At 53.6% G+C, this 24,109-nt stretch overlaps 1 protein-coding gene across 3 annotated transcripts; it reads left to right on the top strand.

Moving 5' to 3' along the window:
• Positions 1–850: 850 nt before the first annotated feature.
• Positions 851–23,118, top strand: PDGFB (platelet derived growth factor subunit B). 3 transcript variants are annotated; one of them, XM_058022539.1, is made up of 8 exons: positions 851–919; positions 5,837–6,714; positions 13,378–13,474; positions 16,664–16,747; positions 17,240–17,445; positions 19,125–19,266; positions 19,672–19,841; positions 21,036–23,118. In XM_058022539.1, the coding sequence occupies exons 2-7, from the start codon at positions 6,559–6,561 to the stop codon at positions 19,806–19,808; spliced, it is 822 nt and encodes a 273-aa protein (XP_057878522.1). In that variant the 5' UTR covers positions 851–919; positions 5,837–6,558; the 3' UTR covers positions 19,809–19,841; positions 21,036–23,118. The 3 variants fall into 3 exon arrangements, with proteins under 3 accessions (XP_057878522.1, XP_057878523.1, XP_057878521.1); XM_058022540.1 differs by lacking the exon at positions 851–919 and having other exon boundaries at positions 5,742–6,714; positions 19,672–19,837; XM_058022538.1 differs by lacking the exon at positions 851–919 and having other exon boundaries at positions 5,742–6,714.
• The last annotated feature ends 991 nt before the right edge of the window (positions 23,119–24,109 follow it).

Raw genomic sequence — 24,109 nt, 5'->3', positions numbered from 1 at the left:
GGCCAGGCGGGCAGCCATGAGCAGTGAGCGGTGCCTGTGCTTTGGGGCAGCTCCCGTGGCAGCGGGCTCGGGCCCAGGGCGTGTAGGATAAACACACACCCTCTCTATACGTCTCGCTGCCTTTCCGGCACTGCAGCTCAAGGGCTATTTTTAAACTCCCTCCTTTATTACACAGGCCAGAAGATAGCGCGGCCTACCTCCTGCCAGGCCAGGCCTGCTGCTCTCCCACCCACCCAAAACCGGGGGCAAGCTGTCCCCCACAGGGAATGGCATGGGGGCACCCTGCCTGGTGCCAGGGGTGGGTGCAGGGTGGGCATGACCTCGCTGCTGTCCCCCACAGTGCCAGGGGTGGGTGCAGGGTGGGCATGACCTCGCTGCTCTCTCCAGGCTCAGGCCACAGCAGGCACAGCAAACTGGGGTGTCTGGCTGCACTTGTGCTGCTGGTACAAGGGTACTGCTGCAGGGTGTTTGGTCCCACTGTGTCTGTGGGATGTCAGCTTTGCTCAGGGCCTGCAGCTCCAAGGGAGGTTAAATGAGCTGAAAGTCGGCTGCAGCATCACCAAACCCGCCTGCTGCTGGTGTCAGCACCACCAGCTGGGTGCAGGCGAGAGGACCAGCTCTTGCAGGTAGCACGAGCGGGGCTTTCCGCCCTGGCTGATGCCCTGACCCCCAGCCAGGAGCACTCTGAGCGGGTTTTGCTCTGTGACGTGAGCAGCAGCAGCAGGTGGCAGGGGCCGGGGGGGGAGAGCTGCTTGCTTTTGGTTTTCGACCCTCATCTTCGTTTCACATGAGTCATGTTACGTTCTGAGCTGAGTAACTGCTGGGGCTATTTTTACTCCAGCTCAGCAAAGCTTCCTTCTCGCTGCTGCCACCGCCACCGCCGCTCGCTGCGGACCCGGGGGCAAAGGATGGGGACACGGTGAGTGGCAGAGGGCGAGGGCAGGGGAAACAGTGTTTGGGGTGGTGCCAGTGGAAAGGGGGACCGCTGCCCACCTAATCAATTTGGAAACAAAAATAGTAAATGCCTTTTGAAAAACAACAGATGACCTGCGATGTGTGGCGTATTCACACACACACATACGTATGTATTTATTATACTGGGAGAGGGGAAGGGGGCAGGGAGAGAAATTCCTTTCGAGTGCTATTCACCAGTCTGGAAAAATAAAGAAGGAAAGCAGAACATTTTTTCCTTTCATCAAAACAGGAAAGAGAGGGGGAATGGGGTGGGGAGCAGATCCATAGACATAATGGATGGTTGCCAGTGTAAGGAAATTGTTCCCTTCTACCCTAAACTTGGGGGTTGGGGTGGGGGGAGAAATATATGGCAGCATGATCAGAGAAGGCAGCATCCCCTCCTCCCCACTTGATGCAGGAACGTGTGTGCACACGGGAAAGTGCTGGGAAATCAGTGCCCCCCAGCCTTGCCTTTTCTCTTTGAATCCTGCTCGAGCTGCACATCCGCAGAGATGTGAAATGCCTTCGCCTTCTCCTTCATCCCAAAGCCCGGGGCAGGAAGGCACAGCCGACAGGAGCCCTCTCCCCTCTGCCGTTGTCAGGGGCTGGGCTCTGCCCTCTGCATCTGTCTGCATGCTCGTATCCCTTCCCCATCCTTTCCTCTCTGCCAGGTTCCTGCCAGGGATGGGTGAGATGAGGGAGGTGGTGAGGGGCTGGGGGAATCCCTCTGACGGAGAGACAGGCAGAGGGGGTGGTTCCCGGGGAAAGCCTGGCAGGTCCCAGGTGACACCTTCCCTTTCCCCTGGAGCCGCTGGCTCTGTCAGGGTTTTACTCATCCTTGGAAAGCATTTTCCCTGCCAGTGCCAGGGGCGGGAAGGCAAATTATGCAAGCCCTGGGTACCCTGAGGCTCTGCCTTTCTCCAGCCCCAAATACAAGCACCGAGCTCCGTGCCCGTCTCATTCTCCTTCCTTTGGCCTCTCTTCTCCTTTCCTCCTTCTTCCTCCATTAAACCGAGCTCGGTCCTTGCTCAGGGAGGTCGGGGCAGCTCTCGTGTCAGCCCCTCTGGGGCAAACGCTGTGTGACACAGCATGAGCAGGGCGCAGCAACCCCGTCCCTGTCCCCTGAGACAGCCGGGACAAACCCCGCTCAGCCGGGGCTGTGCGTACCACCAACACTCGCCCACAGAGCGGATCTCGGGTGTAAACGAGGTGTAAAACTCGCTCCAGGTGCCTCCTTTGCGTCTCCCCTCCATTGACGGCTGCACCGGCAGCCCCAGGGCGTGGGCGCAGGGATTGCTCATCCTCCTCCCGAACCCCGGCACCCGAGCAGCAGCAGCACCTCAGTCAGATACCCTGAGTGGGCGGGCTGACTACACGTTGGCTGTCAACACCTCCTAATTTCTTTCCATTGATTGTTTTCAAAATAGGACTCATCATGGAGAGGCTGAGACACCTCAGCTGTTCAGACTGAGTCTTGCTTTCCATTGTAAGCCCTGTTTTTCTTCCTGCTGTTTCATAATTCTCTACCTGCCCTCTCTGAAAAAAAGGCAATAAATTAAAAAAAAAAAAATCACCCCTCACTCCATGCTGCTGTGGATGGTGGCTAGGATGATCGTTTTTTCCATCAACACGAGATGAGGGGAGAGCAGCCTTGCAGCAAGGAACTGCCCATTGTCCTCAGACACGTGTGGCTCTCCTCCCTGGTGATAACAGCATAACCAGGGAGATGAGTTCAGCTGTTTGCAGGCTTGAGAGCTGTAGTGGTGGGGAAAGTGTTTTAATAAGAAATCCTGGTGCAGGCTCTTAGGAAATCTTGTTTTGTTGTGGTTTGTCTGTGGGGCCATTGCCAGCTAGCGCAGTTGCAACCACATTTTGTCAAGTCGTGGTGCTCTGATGGGACATTTTTATGGTCCAGATGCTTCATGTGGCCTCAAAATACCTTCCCAATATATGCCATGGTGGCTTCAAACCTTAACCTGTGATATCTGGCACACCAATAGCCCCACAGGCCAGGTGAGAGGGAGATCCAGTTATCCCCATTAGTTTTAGGGGTTTGAGGGACACATCTCAAACTAATTCCACAGAAGTAAGAGAATCAAGGGAGCCCCCAGCAGGCTCAAGGCACAGCAGTTTTAGGTGCATGCACCCCTGTCAAACTCAGTGCCAGTGAGACCGACCCACCCAGTTTAAAGACATCACTAGAGAAAAATCTCTCCCTGTCTTAAAAACAGAAAAACTGCTGAAGCCTGAGCAGCTTGAGTATCACTTTGCTCTATTTCCAGGCAGGGTCATAGGTAGATGATTAGTCAAATTCCAAACATCCTCTTCCTTGCTGTCTGGAGGTTCTACAGGGATTAGCTTTTTGTTTCTGATGTTGAGCTTCTAAAAACTGCCCAGCATCATCCACATGAAAATAAATAACTATTTCTATCGCATCTAGCATGTAATAGAGCCGGATATTCAAAAAAAAAAAAAAAAAAGCACACCATATCTCCCCGAAAATCAGGCCCTGCAGCAGCTCTTGCTGCTACCAAGCAAGAAATTTGCAGCAGTCCCTGCTAGCTTTCTGCTGAGACCTTCTCCTCTCTGGCAGCAGTATCTCTCGCTGCTGAGGAATTTGATCAGCCCTCCCACACGCAGGCTGTTCTGTCCTGGCCAGGAAGCCACTGCAGCATGGGGGACTCCCCGCACAGGTGGCACCGGGCTGGTGGAGCCACCCCAGCTTGTTTGAGGGCAGAGATCCTCAAAAGGCACCTGGGCCTCCACTGACCCCTTGGGAACCTTAAATACCTGACGGGGTCATGGGCATTCAGGAGCCAGCTGTCCCCAGAGCCCTCTACAGACACAGAAGGACTACTCAAATCCTCACCTTTCCCCCTGCTGACTGCCAAGGAGCCCAAGGCTGCAGCATTTCTTTGGCTGGTGCCATTTGGAAAGAGGTGAGATGGACTGAAGGCCCTTTAAAACTCTTTTTTGAAGCCCTCTACAGATTTCAAAAGGTGTTTCAGCACCCAGGCAGACATCAGGGTTGCAGTTCCACCCCACTGGGGGGTTAGAGCCAAATTATCATCACTTGAAATGGCTGGTACGCTGCTGGCAGGCCAGGATGGAGAATGAGGAGAATTCTAAGAGCGTCCTGAGGAATTTGGGGTGGGACAGGGCTATCATGGCCGGAGCATCTAAGATAAAGTCTTGTTAAGGTCTCTGACGGTGGAAATGAGCAAAGGTATGCCTTGCATTTCTACTTCCTCCTCCTTGAGCTCCAATATTGGAACTGAGCCACTTGAGATTCGGTTTGAGGGACTCCCAGGACCCTCCTTATCCCTGCACTCAGGCACCTCACATGGCCTGGGCTTTGGAGCTGACACGGCTCTGACCAGCTCCCCAACTGGGGAGATATCTGCCCACTCTTTTTCTGGGTTGGGGTGAATGAAGATAATCCTTGTGACCCAAGAGCCCCTTGACATGCTGCCCCAGAGGACCCAGGCTATTTATGGAAGACCCCCAGTATTCCTTGTGTCCCTGTGCTTCCTGACCAACACCCACATCCACGAGACAAAAACCAGGTTCAGGGGCATAGCTGGCCAAGCTGGGGTGTGCTGTCAGGTGCCTGCTGCAGAGAGCATTTGGGGGGCTGCCTGCTGCTCAGTTTCAAGGTCTGCTCCTCCTGCGCTCGGGCCCTTTTGGAGTGCTGGTGCGAGACCGTGTGTTTTGGGGAGGCTTGGCTGCAGGAGACTCACAGGCACCCAGAGAGCCTGAGGGAGCATGTGTGATGCTGTGAGATGAGGCCACTGGTTTGCCAGTGGGTGTATGTATGTGAGAAGGGAAGGGAGAGGGGGAGAGTGAAGGAGAACACATGGATGCCCAGGGATGTGTGAATGAGACAAAATTTGCACATAGCTGTGCATGCACGGCTCGAGCAGGAGCGTGTGCGTAGCATAGGAAAGGCAGGGGGGATGCTTGGGATTCAGAGCGAGCGCCTGCGGTGCATGACGGTGCAGGAATGTCTCGGTGGATACGAGCCTGCACAAAGATGGTGCAGAGCAGAGATCCCTCCTGCTCGTGCCTGGAGTGTGCTAGTCGGCGCCGGGAGAGCGCTCCTGTGTACGTGAGAGGGTGTTTTTTCAATAGGATATGACTCTTTCTTGAACTCACCTGTTAGCAGCCTTCCCCTCCCCATCCCTCTCCCCCCACAGCAAATATCTGCTGGCTTAATTTCCCTTCAGATGTTTATTACATCGTGGAGATAATCATGCAGCAAAATACCTCCGGGTGCCACGAGCAACACCAGATTGTCTTATAGCAACGTGTAAATTTCTCTGGCTCCTTTTTTTTCCCCTGCACACAAAGAGATGTGAGATATTAAAGTCATCTCTCTCCCTGGAGCTAGTGGTGTAGCAGGGCAGGGAAGGCAGCGAGTGGAGCTCAGAGGAATGGGCTCCAGACTGAAACAGCGAGAACCTGGGGCCAAAAAAAATAACAAACTACCGTGCCGGGAACTCCTCTCTTCTTATCTCTTGCCGAGGAGGCAGGAATTTCTGTCCCCATTCCTCACGCGATATTAAAGCCACATTATACAGGTTGCTGCAGCATTAGTCATTTTTAATTAATTTATCATTTAAATGAACACACTTTTTATTTTGTCAGAATGAACTGCTACTCCCTCGCTAGATTTGTTCCTTGATACCCAGCCAAAGAGGAGGATGGCAAGTTATGCTCCACCCATCTCCTCTCCTTCATAAAAGGAGCAGCCCCGAGTGCCAGCTTAGTCTCTCTTGCAGCTCGCAGAAAATAAAGACCCGTCGGCTCACTCGCCCCTCCTGCAATTTTACCTTTTCTGCCTTTTTTTTTTTTTTTTGTTTTTCCTTTCTTGCTGCAACAGAGTGCGGGAGGCAGCACCAGTGGCTCCACTTTGAGGCTTGTCAAGGCTCAGCGCACGCACACAAACACACACTCACAACCCAGAGCAAAAACATTCGCTCTCACCTGTCTCCAAACCCAAAGCAAACCTTGCCTCCAAGCCAACTCCTGGAACGAGAAGGCACCCGAGCCAGAATCTAATGTAAAGGGAAGAAATTCAGGGCACGCTGGCAACTTTTCTCTAAAAAGCAAGTGGCAAAAAGGAAGGAAAGGAGCATTTTAAGAAGAGGACAACTTAAGGAAGAAGATTTCATTTTTTGGATTTCACTCCAAACTTTGGAAAAGTTTTTTTTCCGTTTAGTTACTATTCTGTGCACCTTCTTCTAAGAACATTGAGACATTGTTACCTGCACGTAAAAGCTTTTACAGGTACACATTTTTTTTTTTAAAAGGGAAGAAAACCAAGAGGAAGAATAGCATGTGGACCACCTAGCCAAAGGCACCATTGAAGCATCCCTTGCGCCAAGGGGGACCCAGACTCTGGATGTGTATAATTCCTAGGGACTGCATTTTTTTCCCACCGGGCTTATGAGATAGCGCAGAGGCAGGCGAGTCGCCGAGAATTACTTCTGTCTCCCCTCACCACCAGCACCACCGGCACCTCCACGTCCTCCTCCAAGGGCTCCCGCGGCTCTCCCACCTCCTCCCGGCTCGCAGGGGACATGGGAACGCGCAGCGCCCTCGATGCCTGAGGCCGGGCGGCCGCGGGGCTGTCTGCGGGAAGCGCTTCCCTGCCGGGGCTCGCCGTCCATGTGCCCGCAGCCGGCGGGGCCTGGAGTCGGGATGAATTTCGGCGTGGTCTTCGCGTTCATCCTCTCGCTGCCCCTGGCCCGCATGGAGGTGAGTTTCCGCCGTGGGCAGCGGGCGGTGCTGCCGAGCTGCCAGCCCCGCGCTGGGGGAGCGCCGGCGGCGGCGGCTCCGGCCCGCAGGTGCGGCGGGCGCAGCCGGGGAGCGGCGGGGGCGCGGAGCCCGGGGCGCGGTCCGCGGGAAGGGCTGCGGCGGCAACCGGCCGCGCTAATGGCGGGCAGCGACCGCCGCCCCTCCGGAGGGCAGCGCCCGCTGCCGCGGGCACCCCTGTGGAGCGGGCACCCCCTGTGGAGCGGGCACCCCTGTGGAGCGGGCACCCCTGTGGAGCGGGCACCCCCTGTGGAGCGGGCACCCCTCTGGAGCGGGCACCCCCCTCTGGAGTGAACATCCCCTCTGGAGCGGACACCCCTCTGGAGCAAACACCCCCTCTGGAGCGGACACCCCTCTGGAGCAAACACCCCCTGTGGAGTGGGCACCCCCCTCTGGAGCGAACACCTCTCTGGAGCGGGCACCCCTTGGAGCGGGCACTCCCGTTGGGACAGGCCCGCCAAGGGGGGCTCGCCTGGGAATCCACCCACCCCCGTGTCTGCCCCCGGCGGCAGGGACAGGGGTATCAGGCTGAATCGGCCCCGGTCAATGTGGGAGCAGGGATGCTGCTGGCGAGCCCCGGGGAACCTTCCTGCCCTGCCTCGCCCGGGGCTGTCACCCCGGGGTGAGTGCCCTCCTTCCCGCCTCTCACCCCACCCCGCGATTTTGGCACCATGGCAGTGCGGGTACAGCGGGGACCGGGGCCCTCTTGATGCCTCTGGAATAATGCACAGTGTGAAATCCACCCCGGCATTGCCGGGGGGCAGTGGAGAAAGGGCGTGGGGCTTTGGAAAGGGGAAGGAAGGGGACCGTGTGAGCAGAGGCACGGCACCGAGTGGCAGGGTTATTCAGCAAGGTGTGTGCCCAGCTGGGGGAAGGGGCAGGAGGTGGGTGTCTGCTGGGCTTCCACAGTCACACAGACATCGTGCCCAGCAGTCCTGAATGTGCTGCTCAGGAAGAAGCTGAGCAGAAGGTAAGGGCCGGGTGGTGGATTTGAACAAACACCCCAACCCACTTTGGTTTCCCTATGTGGAAATTGAAGCCTCATCCTCAGCCCTGATTGAGGAAAAGGAGGCCCAAACTCCCAAATCCTTTGGCCTCTGCCGTCACATTTCATCATCGGATTGCATGCAGATTGAGGGGATCAGAAAGCCCCTGACATTCCCACACAGCACTCGGTTCCCACTTTAGCTCTACCCAAGATGGCAAAACTGTGGGTTGGATCTGCAGCTTGATTGTCAGGGGCAGGAAATATCCTTCCACCAAAACTTTCCCTTCTTTGCATCATTTTTCTCTTTTCCTTCCTCATTTTTGGGCAGGCTAAGTGGGTGTACCCCTCGTGAGATGGCAAAGAGGAGGTTGGGGGCAGAGCATCACGTCACCTCGCTGTGGGCCCATTTTGCCCTTGCCACAGCCACAAAAGGAAGCAGTTTGAGCTGTGGGCTACCCAGCTCTGGTCAGGCTTGTTTCGGGCAGAGGATGGTATTTCCTCTGTGGATGGCACAGACCTCTTTCTCCCATGCAGCATGAAACATCAGCTAGGGTTGGCACTGGGGAAGGGTGAAGATGGAAGTGTCTTATCCCAAGGAGCTGTTCCTCAGTTGCCATAATCAGACTGAAATACTGCACAGCTCTATGACAGCCTAGAAGAGTTAGAGTTTGGTAATTCTGGCCCGAGGTTTCATGGGAGGAATTGTGATATTTGTCACTGCATGACAGGAGAAGCAAGAACGTTTCTGCTTGAGTAGATGCTTCAGGCTGCAGCCAGTGCTCACAGTTACTTTGAGGGCAGTGTGTTGCACCCTCTGCACCAGGCACAGACAGCACAGCTCCCACCAGGCTGCTGAACCAGAGTTATCCTCGGAAAGGGGCTTGCAGCTCCTCCCCAGCCATGCCACAGAAAGTGCATGAGGAGCACTAGCTCCCCAGATCAGCAGAGGCCCTGAGCAAAGAGATGGAGCCTCCTGAGTCCCTCTCCCGCTTTGATCACACCCATCTGGAGCTGGAGGGCCCTGGAGCTCTTCCAGCCGGAGGGAGTACAAGCCTCAGCGGGAAGGTATTTGCCAGTTGGGAAGCGAGGATGCTAAACCCATTTGCATTTGCCCCGGGGGCTGTAATAGTTGCCTTGCAACATTTACAGAGCTGGGCTGAGCCAGCCGTGGTTGTGCCGGGGTGAAGCCCCATTGGCAGCGCTTTCTGGAATTCCCAAGGAATGGGGTGCGGCTGGCCCCTTGCTTATAGCCTCGACCCAGCTCCCTATTGCATCTTCCTGCTGCAAGGCTCCCGCGGTCTTCCCTAGTCTTCCTAGCACGAGGCAGTGACAAGGACAAAGCAGTGGAAGCTGGGATGGATGACACGTCTGGGGTGAGCTTGTGGAAGGAGCCAGGCGAGCGTCCCTGCCTCCCTCTCACTGTCAGCTGATGTGCAGCAGCAGGAGGGAATGACAGGGCTCTTGCGCTCCTTCCAGTGCTGCTGGTACACAGCCGGCCCCGGGGGTGGAAATGCCTCCAGCCCTCGCAGGGGAGCTGTGGGGGGAGTGTGGACGAGCAGTGGAGTCCCCCTTGAAATGGAAAAAGGGTGGGTAGGTCCGGCTGTATTTTAGGAACACGGACTAGATCAAGCGTTGTTTGATTATTTTAAGGGGGGAAACCATAAGTCGTGACTCCAAGTGGAAGGGGCTCATGTGAAGAGGGTTGTAGCTGCTGCAGAGTGCTCTGGCTGGCGTTTGTCAGGGTCCCCCTGTAGCCAGGAGTGGTGCTGGAAGGGTGGAAGCCCTGTGCCGGGGGAGTGCTGGTGGCAGGTGCTGCTGGTCTTGCCCTCTGCCAGGGAATGCGGTGGAGTTTCCCCTCAGGGTCCAAACATCAGCTTCAGAGGGAATTAAAAAATGCTGTTTGTTTGGGGTTTTTGCCTGGCTGATCACTCGAGACCCTGCTGCCAAGATCCCTTGCCATGGTCGGTGTGGTGGTGCTCAGAAAGTTCTCCTCTCCTGGGCAGAGGAGTGAATAGGAGGGTGCTTCCCTGCCCTTCACAAACTGGTGCTGCTGACGCCATTCTGTCCTTCTGTGTGCAGTCACACCAGCTTGGAAAAAGGAGCTGGAGGAGTCCTCCCCTCAGGTGTATCCTTGTCTGATTTCTTTGGGCCCTGAGGGGCTGCCTTCCCTGCTGCTTGCACAATCTTTGCTTCCTCCTCCTCCTCTGTACCTAGCAGGAGTCACACCTTCAGGCAAGACTGAGAAACCCTCACCAGAGGGTGCAGACCACAACACTGCCTATTCCCTGCACCAGCTTGGCAGCTTCTGATGGCAAGGGGACCTTTCAGCATCCCTGGTGCTCAAAAGCATAACTTGGGAAAAAACTCCAGAGCAAGAGGTGGTGGGGCTAGGGAGGAGACAGGTTTGGGGAAAGTGCATGTGTGGGGAGCGGGAACGGGGGAACTGCTGCACCTGCACTTATTTGCAGTGACCAAACAGTGCTGCTGGACATCTGGGAGGAGGGGAGCAAAGCTGATGTGCTGAGAGGCCCCAATGCAGCAGCCACAGTGCAGGCAAGCAGCTGCTCTGCTGCCTTTGTCAGATGTGCCCTGGCCCCTCAAGCACCAGCAAGCAGCACAAGAGAGGGAAGTGAACGTCCCTGCCAGGGGATGGGCAGATTGGGGGGTGCCCTTGCGACTCAGGGGAGAGTCAGAGTCAGGAACTGGGGAGCAGGAGGAGGGAGGGAAGAGCAAACTTTCTTCTAAGAATTCAGGGCCTCGCAGGAATACGAGGCCAGGCCTTGGGGCACTTGACAGCCAGCCAAGAGTCCATTGAGACAAAAGTCTTCTTTGATCTGCCGCGCAGTTAAAAAAGGAGATTGTTAACCTGTGTTAGACAAATAACTCCAGAGGAGCTGCTGAGCAGGAAAAGCACCAGCTGCTTGGGCGGGTCTCTCGGGGATCCCACCTCTCCCAATGCTCCTCTGCCTCCTGACCCCATGGGATTAGGTGGAGGTGATTGATGGACCTCTGCTTCCCTGTGTCTCATCCCACAAGTGCCCCAGCCCGGGCGTGTGCAGCGCTCCCTCTCAGAGCCTCGCAGGCACAGGGCTGGGGCGGGGGCCAGAGGCATGGCTGTTCCCTGTGGCAGACCCCAGAGGGAGCGAGGACAAGGCATGCAGCTCAGGTTTGCTGCTGCTCTTTGGCCAGCCTTGGCCTTGGTTTACAAGGGTAAGGTAAGGAGCTTCACAGGCTTGCAGTTGTCACTGGCAGAGTTGCCTTACAGTGATGGGGGAGGAGGACAGGATTATGAGCCGTGTGGGCTGGTGTTACACCATAGCCATGCTGGTAGTATCTGCAACAAGACAAAATTGGCATCTAAAACTGCTGCCGTGAGCAGGGAGTGGAGCTTATTGCTACAGGCAGTCACCAGAAGCACGGCTCCTGAGGGCCTGCGTTTTCAAGCCCTGATTCATATCTGTTCCTCCTGCTCAGTTAGCAAGGTGACACCTCCCAGCTCGCTTCCAAAGTCTGAGTCTCGTAACACCTGCCCACGCTCTCCCCCCAGCAAGTGCCAGAGTTTAAAATAAAGTTCCATTTCCTACATGTATTAAGTGTCAGGAAGGTCCAGAGGCATCCGTGCAGAGCAGCATTTGTACACAAACGCATTTGGCTGACAGGTGCAAACATTGAAAGCCTGCAATTTCACCACCCAGCACTGAGCTCTGACTGCAAGTACTGGGAATTGCAAATCATCCTTCTTCCAGTAAATGTGTGTGGCACAAGGCAGGGAAGTGCTGCAGAGCCTCTCCAGCACCGGGCTGTTGGTCCCTCTCTTCCTCACGCAGCAGGAGATGTCAGAAGGCATCTTCATTTCACAGCTATTCAGTGATCCCTGAATTATACAAGTCTCTCTCTCGCTGTGCATTCATCACTGATGCTGCTTCCCCCACCCTCAGAGACTGAGGAAGTAATGCCTGGGGATGTAATATCTGCTTTTTGCTGCAGGCAGACAGCCAGATCTGTGGTGAGATGTGGCAGTGACAGGGATGGAGCGGGGCAGGAAAGCTCGGTCTGACTGAAGCTGTCTGGTGGATCTGGCTGTGAGAGGTTTAGGACATGGGTGCTGTCTGCTCTGCAGATCTCTTCAGGAGGTTTCTGAACCTCCTTGGGCTGCAGCAACCTTCGCATCACTGCCTCCCAGTTGAAGTTGTAGTATTAGAGGGTGGTCTAGCAGGGCTGAGGAGGGAGCACTCCTGTAGTCCTACTATGGAAGCAAACGGTGGGTGGCCAAGGACAGGCACGTGTGAGAGAGTGCCAGGCTCAAGCAGCCATCCAAAAGTGGCTGCAGGTTTGAGCCAAAGCCCTCAAGGTTTAAAGCCAACGTTTAGCCACCTGCCTGGTGGCTTTTCTCTGCTGCAAACGGAAGGAAAATGTTCTGCACTGAACACAGGCAGGGAGGGAATAGCTGTACAGTAGGAGGACCACACACATGCCACCAACTGTCCATAAAACCCTGCAGGAAAATCCCTGCGCTTCACAGGCACAGAAGCCAAGCTCTCCTCTCAGTTACAGGGACATGTGGAGGGCTGTGCCTCAGACACCGTCCAGCACCCGGCTGAAAGAGCAGCTTTTCCGCTTGAGTAGCCCTGAATGAAGAGAGCTGGGAGCTAAGCAAACACTTCGGCCAGTCCTTTCCTCTGTCTCTTTTTCCAGTCTTTTGGAAGTATGTTTTAATCAGCACTTGCTTTCCCACACCCCTCCTTTGTACTCTTATTAAGTGCTGTCACTGGGGCCCGCTCTAGCCTAGTGCCAGAGTAAAATTCCCAAGAGACTGATGGCATTGCACCTGCCTGCTCAAACTCTGTATTTGGCCCCCCGTCTGATGTTGCTACCCCTGCTCACTTAAGGCTTTTTCGTGCTGGTGTGCAATGACATCCAAACTCCCATATGTTTCTTCCTCCAAATCAGCTCCTCAGCCCATCACCTCCCTGCAGCTTTTGTCATTTCACCGCGGGCTCATGCTGGGGCAGCCTCAGCCGCCAAGGTCAATCTTCATCTCCACCCCCTGCCTTTTTTTTTCCTTAAAAAAGAGTATGCAAATGATGTATATTATTGGGCCTCTGTGGTTTGAAAACACACGCGCTCGCACACGCACACGCACACGATAACTGACAAAGCCCGTGAAGGAGTTTCATAACGGAGGGAAATATTAGGAATGTTTTATCTGATAGTGTAAGGGAAGTCTGTTAAAACGCCTTTACTGCAGGCAGCAGGAATGAGAAGCCACCTGGAGAAGCCATACACCACCGGAGAAGGAAGCCTTGCTGGCTGCTTGCATAGTGTCCAGGGCTCTGCTGCACAGCCTTTTTGGACTTTTTTAGTGTCCTGACAGCTTTGTAAGAGGCAGAAAGAGGGTCTCTCTTGCTTTTGCCTAGGTTTCACGTTCATGTCTTCATGAGGTATAAAGCCCTCAAGGTTTCAAAGCCAACGCAAGACAACACACCTTTGCATTTCACTGGTTCTGTCGTGTTTTCCTCGTGCTTGATTCTCTGCTCTTGCTCCTTGACACAGCCAGACTTGCAGATCATCTCTCTAATGCTTGTTTCTCCCCTTCTTTTGTTTTTGTTGTCTGGCAGGGGGACCCCATACCCGAAGACATTTATGAGATTTTGGGTGGCAGCTCAGTGCGCTCCATCAGTGACCTCCAGCGTGCCCTGCGGATAGACTCCGTAGGTAAATCTCCTCTTCACCAAACACTCCTCTATTTTTAATTAAGTCTTTGGGGGAAGGGGGGGCTGGGAGGGGATACTCTGTTTTGCAGCGGGCACACTATCAACAGAATTCATTATAAATATAGGAACCACTCAGGAGCCAAGACCTGGCTCTTTACAGACTTAGTCCCCCTGAAAGTTATGGGAGTTAGAGGCAACTAGATGCTTTTTTAGATCTCCTGACTGTCTGGACACTGGCTTCTAAAGATGGTAGGAGATGAGCAAGGTGAGTGCAAGGAACTGAGATCCCCATTCTTCACCCTGAGAGATGCTCAGTCAGCAGGGCTTGAATTGGACAAGGATCAGTTTAGGAGGCCGCAAAATGGGAGGTGGAAATAGGGTGACAGAGGAGAAAAAGGCTGAGTGGGTTTCCAGGTTTGGCATCCACAAAAGGCTCCCAGAGGCCCTTAGGATAAGAGCAGCAGAGCACGTGTCCGTGGGTGAGCTATGGGGCAGGGGCTAAGTCAGGCTAGCGTCGCTTCACCTCCTGCCCGTAGATAAGAGCTCCGGGGGCTGCAGGGCCTCGGGGTCACTTGGCCAGGGCTGGCTGCAGGGAGCAGCAGGAGCGGCAAAGCGTGAAGGGGTCGGCACGTGTGGGAACTGGAGCACGCGCCACGGCGGCTGGGCTGGCCCAGGAATTTATTTATAAACGGTCTCTTCAGAGCAAATTCCTTTCTATTCTAACCCTGCTCCCGCCCGTCGTCCCCCAGCCCCCCCAGCTCGACTTCTCTCTCGTGTTTTGTCTGTTTTGAGCTTTGTAATCCTTGCCGAGACACTATCTACGGGGGAACAGAATTTCCTGCTTTTGTTTCCTATGCCAGTCCAACCACTGGCGCAGTCTCAAAAGCATTCCCGCTGCCTTTCAAAACGGCCCTGGAGGGGCAGGGGGAAAGCGAGGGGGAGGGCACCAGCTGCGTTCAGCTATTGTTTGTCTTAGAAAGAGGCGACCAGGCTCCCCACCACTGCCAGGGCCGCTCCCTGCCCTCACCAGCTCCCTCCTCCTTGTCCACGAGCCACACAATGGGGCAACTTCCAAAATTAGCCCTGCTGGATTGTCCCAGGCTGGTCCCCCCACCCCCAAATGTCTTCAGTACTGATCCAGAGTCTAGAAGGACAACCTAGAGGAGGGAGGGACATGGTTCTCAACAGATTTGTTTTGAGTCAACAGTTGTTGCTATTTTTTTGCCCCCGTTTCTCTCCTCTCATCAACTCAACTTGAGCACCAAAGGCAGCCCCCATCTTCATTTGACAAAATGCCACAGGATGGAGGGGTGGGCAAGGAGCAGCTGAGAAGATGCATCCAATCTGTCATGGCCCAGTGTCTAAGGAACAGATACATAGATACATCTCCATCGTGGCTATTAACCAGCCTCATGATTAAGAAATGAAATGGGCTTATCTGGTTGGCTCCAGAAGCACAGGGGATGAGAGAAGGCTGCAGAGCTTTGAGTCACTGGTTTCACTTCAGGTGCCAGATAGGAAAGGCTGGTCAGGGAAACAAAAAGTGGTTCTGTGAAGCTGTTTCTTTGTTTCACCCCATGGCTCTCATCTGTTCCCAGGTGCTGACTGAGGAGCATTGACATTCTCTTGCCCTGTGAGGAATTAGCAAATTAGTGTGTGAGCAAAATAATCCCAAAGTGGCTGGAGCCATTCCCTGTGCTGTCTGTGCACCCTGTGTGTGTCACAGCTGCTTCCCTCCAGTGACTGCACAAGGAGCCAGAATGAGGCAGCTCCAGGAGGCTGAGACAGTGCTCTCCTGACCTTGGGCACTACTGCAGACCCAGCAGCACAAGTGTGGACAGTGGGAGTTGTCTCCTTGACTGTGGCTGCCCACCAAGCAGTGGCTGCCCATGTAAACCAGTCATGCAGACACCTTCTGTAGCCCAAAGAGAACCACAGGCCATTCTAAAGTGTGATCCACCAGTTCTCATTTTGGGAGTTTGCCTGAGGGTGAGACCAATGGTGCCTAGAACTGATCACACCTTTCCAGCCACTTTAAATGGTGTCTGTCTGTCCGCCTCACACATAGATGTTGACTGCTCTTTGACAGGCAGATGATTGCTGCCTTCTGAATGCAGCCTCTGTGCACCCACCCCAAATCTGTCAGCAACTGCTTGAGACCTGAGCAGGGAGCAAAGTCCCTGCTTCCCTTTATGAGAGGGCTGCGCTAGGGCAGGGCTGAGGAAGAGGAATGGGACATGATAGGTAAGGGAAGTCTGCTCCACCACACATCTGATAAACAGAGATCTTCCATTGGCCCCTAATTCCCTTTAAGAAAATTGCTCCCTGGATGCTGACGTCCATTCAGTTTCCTTCAGCTGCTAAAGCAGGTTAGAGAAGGAAAGAGCTGTGGCTGGGTGGGAGCTATCTCCGAGCGCAGCCATTGTCCCGAGCTCAGGAGGGGCTGCGTGTTGGAGTGCTCCATGGGGATTATGGGCATTTCTCTATTCAGCACTTCCTATGGGAAAAAGCAGTGGGGTGGGAGGGAACCGCTCAGGGCTGGCCTGAATGCTATCTGTCTTCCTCTCCCATCGCCGACTGAACCACCTCCAGATCCTGCCTCTCTCCAGTAGTCTGGAGGAAAAGTAATTTTAACTTTATTTTTCTGTTCTTCTGTCACAAAACTTCTCTAACCTAGAGCACCTGAGGTGAGCTAGGAGAGAGAAAGGAAGCACCCCACCTACCACCCATTCCCCCTCTCACCTCCCAACTCTCCCAGTCCCAAGCCACCCCAGCAAGGCACCTCAGTGTTTAATACCAAGTGTTCTGCTTGTCCCATCTGGTCTTTGATCCCCCTTGGTGTTATTCTGGTCTCAGATGGCCAATCTGAATCCCTCTGCAACTCCTCTCTGACACTAGAAAGTCCTGACACGAGCCTTGTCTTTCTTGAGCTGGGGTTTTCCTCTCCCAGACCTGACTAGGGTCCCCTCAGTCATGATAGTCTTGTTGCTCTGAGCTGCCTAGTCTGAGCAAAGAGTGTCTGTGCCCCAGAACAGCTGTGACCTTGCTTGTGGATTTACACCCAGCATGACGTCCTGGCTCCGTGGCTTATCCCATGTCCCTGCACTTTGCCTGGTGATCTGAGCACAAGTGCCTGCTGTCTTCTCCTGCCTCTACCTGGTGCTATTAAGTCATGTCTTCCTCTCTGCAGAGCAGGACAGCTCGAGCCTGAGCCTGAATGCATCTCAGCCTGATCAAAGCCCTGTGGCCCTGTCTCGAGAGCGACGAAGCCTGGGTGAGCTGGGGGTCTTGCACCTTGTGATTGTTGGGGAGCAGCTGTGGGTGAGCAGCTATGGGTGCTCCAGGTATCTGTCTGAGATGCAGATGTAGGGGTGGAGGTTATAGTGCACCTGTGTGTGTGGAGACCTAAAAATGAGAGTCTGGGCCTGGAGTGGGATCAGGGTATTTCACCCTGGGAGGGCAGGAGAGGGAGTCTGGACTTCTGTGCACTGCTCTGTCTTAAATCCTGATGGTGCTTGTTTGCCCTAAAGCGTCACCTGCTGTCTGGGCTGCAGTGAGAAGCATCACTGTACTGGGGCTTCCTCCACAGGGCATGGCTCTGTACAGGGAGAGAACCAGAGGGGTGGGAGAAAGAGAAAGAACATTGGTGTGTGCTTGTGCCCGTGAGAGCCATGTGGGGCCCTTCACTTGCAGCAGAGGTGGCTGTGGCGGGGTGGTGGCAGCTGCAAAGCCCATTTCACCCTGTTTCTCTCTTGTCCCTCCGTAGATGCTCTGGCAGCAGCAGAGACCGCTGTCCTGGCGGAGTGCAAGACACGGGAGGTGGTGTTCGAAATCTCCCGCGCCATGGTGGACAGCACCAACGCCAACTTCGTGGTGTGGCCGCCCTGCGTGGAGGTGCAGCGCTGCTCCGGCTGCTGCAACAACCGCAACGTGCAGTGCCGCCCCACGCAGATCCGCGTCCGGCCCGTCCAGGTGAGGCACCCGCCGCTCCCTGCTGCCGCCCAGAGCCACCCCTGTGCCCCAAAGCCATCTGGGCTGGGCTCATGCGGCCATCTGTGCCCTCTGTGTGGCCATGCAGAAGCGTGGGTGACTCCGTGCCAGCTGCTGGAAGGGCTGTGCTGTCCAGCAGCTGGGGACTGTCCCCAGGCAGAGCTGCAGGGCACTGTCTCCATCTGCAGCTCCATGCCACGACCTTCCTGCAGCTCGAGGCGGCCTTGTCTGCTGTATTAGAGCAGAAGAAACAGGGTGCTTTCATCGTGGGAACTGGTTTGGATGCAAAAACAGGAGGGTTTGCAGTGTCAGTCTCCATCCTCCCACTGCTGCTGCAGCTTCTTTCTAAGATGTGCACTGGAACAGCTTCTCTTTCTCAGCCCACAGTTACCTCCTGACCTGCTCCATCAGCCAGCAGACACCTGACAGCTAACCTCTTGCTCTGATCCTCCCCTCACAGCTACCAGTGATCTCCTCACAGCTTCCTCCTAGACAGCTTGTTTAAAAATAATATTCATCCCATACTAATCCTCTGCCTGAGCCATAAGAGACTCCCCCAGGCAGGCAGCAGAGGCTGGCTGGGAGAGATTGTATTCACACACAGCCCTTTTCATCAGGAAATTCCTTTCTCAGAAAAGCCAGGCTGAATGAGGAAAAAATGGGGGGGAGCAGGAGTTGTTTTTCTGGAAAAAAACAAGTGAGAGGTCAAAAGCCAGCCTGAAAAAGTGACCTGGAAATGGTTTCTTTGAGGACAGAGGTCTCTCTATTGTTTGGCTGGAAGTGTTTGTCTAGCAGGCAGCGTGTGGTCTGAAGCGTGTGGAGTGGGCTTTCAAGGAAAGATAAACAGCCTGGCTGCTTTGGCGCTGGCTGAGGGATGCTGCTGGGGGCAGTGGGTTTAGAGGAATTCCATCCCAGATGCACAGCAGAGTGAGTATTTATAGCTTGTGGAGCACTTCAGGCACCGCAGAGTTGTTAGATAAGCTGAGTGGGGTCAGGCCTGGCTGCTGATGGAGAGGGAGGACCCCCTAGAAAGCTTGTGCCCTGTGGTGGGATGTGGAGCAATGAGTCTTCCCTCTGAGTCAGCACTGGTGGAGAGTCCGGGGGAATTTCCAGAGCGCCGCCTTTCCTATAAAGAGCCGAGGGCTTCAGCCCTGCGAGTTATTAAAGAGCTTGAGACAAATTCAGGCAGGCCTCAGCAGGGCTGGTGAGGCTGTGTTAGCTTGCTTCAGACCTGAGTTCTTCTCCTTTTGCCCTTCCTGTAGGTTCTGTGGGAATTATCCTGGTTGCCCCAGGTCTCCGCCATTGCATCTGTCAAAAATAGGCTGGCATGTCCTGCATGTTCCATGTTCTGTCTCTGATCAACCAGTCATCCTGCTTAATCCCTGGCAATGGTTAGGATCAGGGGAACCAACCAGAGACATCCAAACTTGCCTGGTCTGGGTCTGTTCTGCTGCCACGTTCAGAATTATCTCCCATATACACCACCTCTGAGTCCGAGTTTGAGTTTTGAGTTTGAGTTTTGAGCTTGAACAGGGTTCTGTGAGCAACCTTCTGACCCTTTAGGAAGAAAGCCAGGAGTAAAGTGCACTGACACTGACTAATTTTACAGAGTGGGAGCCGTGGCTGTACTAAACTTTTTCTTGTCTTCCTCTTGCAAATAGGTGAACAAGATCGAGTTTGTCCAGAGGAAGCCAAAATTCACAAAAGTTGTCGTGCCTTTGGAGGACCACGTGCAGTGTCGGTGTGAAGCCGTGTTCCGACCGCCCCCCAGGAACATCCGTCCAGGGCCACGGGAACAGAGACGTAAGGATCTTGGCATTGGTAGAATGAGGGGAGGTGTGAGAAGAGGGGCTGGGCAGAGAGAAAAGAGACCTCCACTGCTTGCAATCTGCTTAGCTCCAGTGAATCCCAAGGGCCTTCGCTGGTTTATACCAGCTGAGAGACCTTTCCCAGGGTGTCTGCCTGCCTGGAAGGGGCTGAAACAGAGGGGAAAGGAGGAGGGGAAGGTGAGAGGTGAGGGGAAGGGCATGGTGGGAAAAGGGAGAGGGCAGAGATTCTGTAGAACAGAGGACAAGGAACAGAAGAACAGAAAGAGGCCTTGTGATCCTGCTGTTGCAGAGCTCTTTGTTGACAGTGTGTGGAGAAGGATATTTCAACAGGAGCCGTCTGCCCCTGGCTGTACAGACACTCTCCCCTCTGTTTTGGCAGGCTTGTCCCCGGCGTTCACCACAGCCGCTGTCTCACAGAGGCGGCGAGTACGCCGGCCGCCGGCACAGAAGAGGAAACATAAGAAGTACAAGCATGTCAACGATAAGAAAGTGCTGAAAGAAATCCTCATAGCATAGAAGTGCTGGCAGGGGAGAGAGAGCACAAGGCAGGTAACAGCGAGCTGCTTTTCCATCCAGGAGAGATGTCCTCCTGGGACATGGCATCTCAGACCCTTCCCAACCACTGGCCACTCGTTCTGTGTGGGGCTGCTGCAGGACAAAACCTGGGTTGAAGGAGGAGGCAGAACTAGGTTGGGTGCCAAGATGTGCATTCTATTTATGGAATTAAGGCTCTTTGCAAAGTTGGAATGATCATGCTGCAGCCATCCTTGCTCTCAGGCCCCTCCCTCTCCTTTCTCTGCCTCCCTTTCAGGCAGAGAACAAGCCTGGCTTCTCCCTACACCTAAATCCCTCAGGGTCCAGGTAATTCATCTCTTCTGTGGAGCAACTCTTGTTCTAGTTTCTCTGTTGGTTCTCCATTGAAAACAGAGAATTAATGTTGCTCTAGGGAGCCCTTTTCCTTTTATTTCCTTACTTGAGTTGGCAGAAAGACTGAAAAGCAGCAACACTTTTGGTTCATCACTCTCCTATAGGGAGGCCTATGTGCATGAGAAAGGTCATACCAGGGAAAAGGAGAACTGGAATCTCTGGCAAGAGATCTGGACTTCGTCAGGCCAGGGTCTGATTCTTCTCTCCATGACTTGTGTAAACAGGAGTAATTCCCTCATCACCAGAAGAATTTCACTGGTACAAGGGAAAGGAGGCTAAGCCTTGGTTCCCCATGAGAGGAAGAGATGCAGAAAAGAGGGAGAGAGTAGTCAGGGTGCAGAATGGTGGGAGCTGGATTGTGACACAGCTTAACAGGGAGAGCCCTGGCCCACAGCTCAGCAGTTCCAGCTCTGCTACAGCCACTTGAATAAGCCTGGGCCACCACTTCACATTCACTTCCCCTCACGCTGGAAGAGGGGACACCAGGCTTCCGTGTATGGCATTTCAGGAGCTGGGGACAAGGGGCACTGAGCAGTGTCTTGAGACTGGGATTCCCACGCTTAGCTCTGATTGTCCCAGGATTCTCCTGGCCAGCCTAAAGTTCCCAGGGTAGAAATGATGCAAACCCATGCAAATCTCAGCTCTGGCTCAAGCTGTTCAGGGGAAAAAAAATGAGGAGGTCAAAAGTCCTCCCAGGCTTCTAATCTGGCTCTTTGGCATAAATATTTCCAGAGGAGAAAAGGGGATAGGAGGGGAGTTGCAGGGGGCAAAAGGTTACATTTTCTAATGCTGTGTCTGGTTTTGTTTCACTTGCAGGTTTATTTAATATATTTGCTGTATAGCCCCCATGGGGTCCTTGGAATGATAACTTTTCCTCTTTGTCCATCTGCCTCGACGTCTGATTCAGACGGCAATTGGTGCTTCCCTTTCCATCAGTGGACCTTCTCCCACCAAAGCCTCCCTTTCATTTATTAGCATAATTTTAAAGTTTAACACACACACACACACAAAAGGACAAGGATGACCCACATATACATATGAGAAAAGAACAAAGTACAAATAAAACCATGAATGCCAACAGCCACAACTTGCGATGAGAACAGGACAATTCCTTCCCTGCTACAGAGGACAGGATGGAAAATGTGAAAAGTAAAGCGGGTCCAATTTCTTCCGAGAAAAGGAGAAAAACAGATGGACAGAGGCCAGAAGGGGAATATTCTCACTTTTCCTCATGCTTCTGGTAAGGCTGGGAGGGCCCAGCTGAGATCTACTCTTGTGTTGGACCTACCTTTTGGCAGCAGGCAAATCTCAGACTGCGAGCGGCGACCAATGATGGAAAATGCACTAAGGACGTTCATCACCCTACCTGGACAGATCTATATTTTTAACGTGCGTGTGTATATTTTATTTTTAAAAAGAAAAACCAAAACCACTAAGGTATTCAACATCTCGGGGAACAGAACAAACAAGCAAAGAAACAAAACAAAGAAGCCAAATGCATTCCCCCACTCCCTCTTTCCCCTGCTCCTGGTGCTGACTGGAAGGTGTTTGGATCATGGGGAAGGAGCACAAGGTGGCAGAATCGTCTCCACGCCCCCGGCCCCTGCCAAGGAGAGCCATCTTTGCACATGCTGGTGGAGAATTCAACTTTCCAGGCTCGGACTCAAATTATTTTTTAAATTCACTCTGGATGTGTGCGTGTGTATATGTGTGTGTGTGTATATATAGATATATACGTGTGCATGTGTGTGCGTGTGTATGTGTATTTATACATACATATATAAAAATATATATATATATGTTCTTAAATGGGTTTCATTCCCCAGTGGCAGGAAGCTCAGAGGCACGTGGGTGCATCGGCTTCGTGGGGCTGGCAGAAAAGCACACGGTTACTGCAACGTGCCTGCAGGGCCAGGGACGGGGACGGGGCAGGCAGAGGCATCATCTGGTCTCTCTCTTTCTTGTTACCCTTTTCTCTCACTCTGCACCAACCCCCCCATCCCAGCACAACTTCCTTGCAGGAGGTGAAGTGGCACCACAACAAACCAAGGACAGCCAAACTTAGAAGCATGACTTAATCTCAGTGAGCTGTCCTTGCCTGCTCTGTGGTCTTGAAAGCAGAATCATGTCATTCCCATGAGGTCTTTAACCCCTCCCTGGATGTCCTGCACTCTATGCCTCCACTAATCTTTCCCTGCCAATGTTCCCAACCCACTTATCTTGGAAGTTGATCCACGATGTGGACAGCTCTGTGTAGGTATAGAGAAAGTAATGAGGATGGTCTTCACAGCTGGCAGCAGCCGTCTGAGACAGAAATGAGCTCTTCTAAGTGAGGAGGACTCAGACAACCACTGGAGGGTCAGTTGCAGAGTTCCTCCTGGGCCACTGCCTGTCTTTGAGCAGGGAGGAGGACTGTGTGGGCAAGGGCTGGTTTTGCACAGGTGATAGTAACCATTAGCAGAATTGTTCCACATGATGGGAATTCCCAGCATGACCTTGGAGTCAGGGTCTTGGGTTGTGCTGTGCTGGGTGCTGCATACATGAAGAAAATGCCTGCCCAGAGCTATCCCATGGCACTTCTACCCTCACACACACACGCCTGCTGTGGGGTAGAGCTTTGGAGGGAGATGGGGAAAGGAGCCAAAGCCACAGCCTGGGAGCTGTTACAAGTTGTGGAGGGAGCCAGTCCTCACCTCCTGCAAGCCCAGAGCACTTCTCACACCACTGCCAAGGCAGCACATTGCTCCCTCCCTCCAGCCCCAAGCCCTCAAGTCTTAAGACACTTTCTTACCCTGTTCCAAAATCTGTTTCTTTTGGTTTGTAAATATGGTGAGGTTTTGTTTTATTTTATTTTAATTTTTTTTTGCCTTTTTTTAATGTAAGATTAATTTATACTCAGTACTGTATTTAAAGTTGTAAAAAAAAAAAAAAAAAAGAAAAAGGAAATCACCTCTTGAACAGCATTTTCTCTTTCTTTTGTGAGCTGAATGAAAAGCAGAGGCCAAACCAGCTCACTGCAGGGCACAGCAGGATTTCCAGGGCCTCCAGTTTCCTTTTCAGGACACTTGTTCTGAGATTGCAGAGAGAAGCAACCAAAGCTGGGAAAGTCCTGAGAGCCCATGCACAGCCCTGCCCATGGCCAGCCGTGCTGTGCTCCTCCTTCCTCACTTGGGCTGGTTTGAAATGACTCAGGTGCTGGGGTTTTTGTCTTGGAGAGGTCCCCTTCTCCTGAGCTGCTCTGCTAGGACACCCAGCCAGAATTTCCCTGTGCTTTCATCCCATCTCCGGATTCCTCTGCTTTGAAGGGCTTGGGACAGTGGGCACTGTTTACACTTCCCAAAGCTGTACAAACAGTTGGCCCCTTCCCTCCTTAGTCACTTTGTCTAGACAACAGCAGTCCTTCCCTTGGTCACAGAGGCCGCTGCATTTCCCTTTCCTCCCAGCAAGGGAGGTCTCACACCATGGATTTGGGGGCCAGGCTGTGGGGAGCAAAGGCAGGTGCTGTCCCATGCCTCAATTTTGGCATCCCCCGGCACAGGCACAGGACCCTCAGTCCATGGCTCATTGTGAGGAGCACAGTCCCCAGCAGAGACTTGTGCTGCAGTGGTGAACCTGGGGACAGCAGTGTGTAGGAGTAATCCAGGATGTCCTTAAAGGACAAGCTTGATGCTCACAGGTGTGCACCTTGCTGGACATGGTTCATTTTGGGATGATGACCTGTTTTCTCAGATCCCCCAAAGAGAGGGAGTAACAGTGAGCTCTATCTGCCCCAAAGAATGGAAACACGGGCAAAATCACAATCTCCACTTTGACTTTCAGAGGATAATTCAGGGAAAAGAAAGATTTTTGTCAGGAGACCTCTTTGGGCTTGAGGGCTTGTCAGCAGGGAC

This window comes from Melospiza georgiana, chromosome 4, assembly GCF_028018845.1.
Source record: "Melospiza georgiana isolate bMelGeo1 chromosome 4, bMelGeo1.pri, whole genome shotgun sequence".
Lineage (NCBI taxonomy): Eukaryota > Metazoa > Chordata > Aves > Passeriformes > Passerellidae > Melospiza > Melospiza georgiana.
Note: the sequence above shows the minus strand (reverse complement) of the source record. Positions and strands in the feature narration are given on the sequence as shown.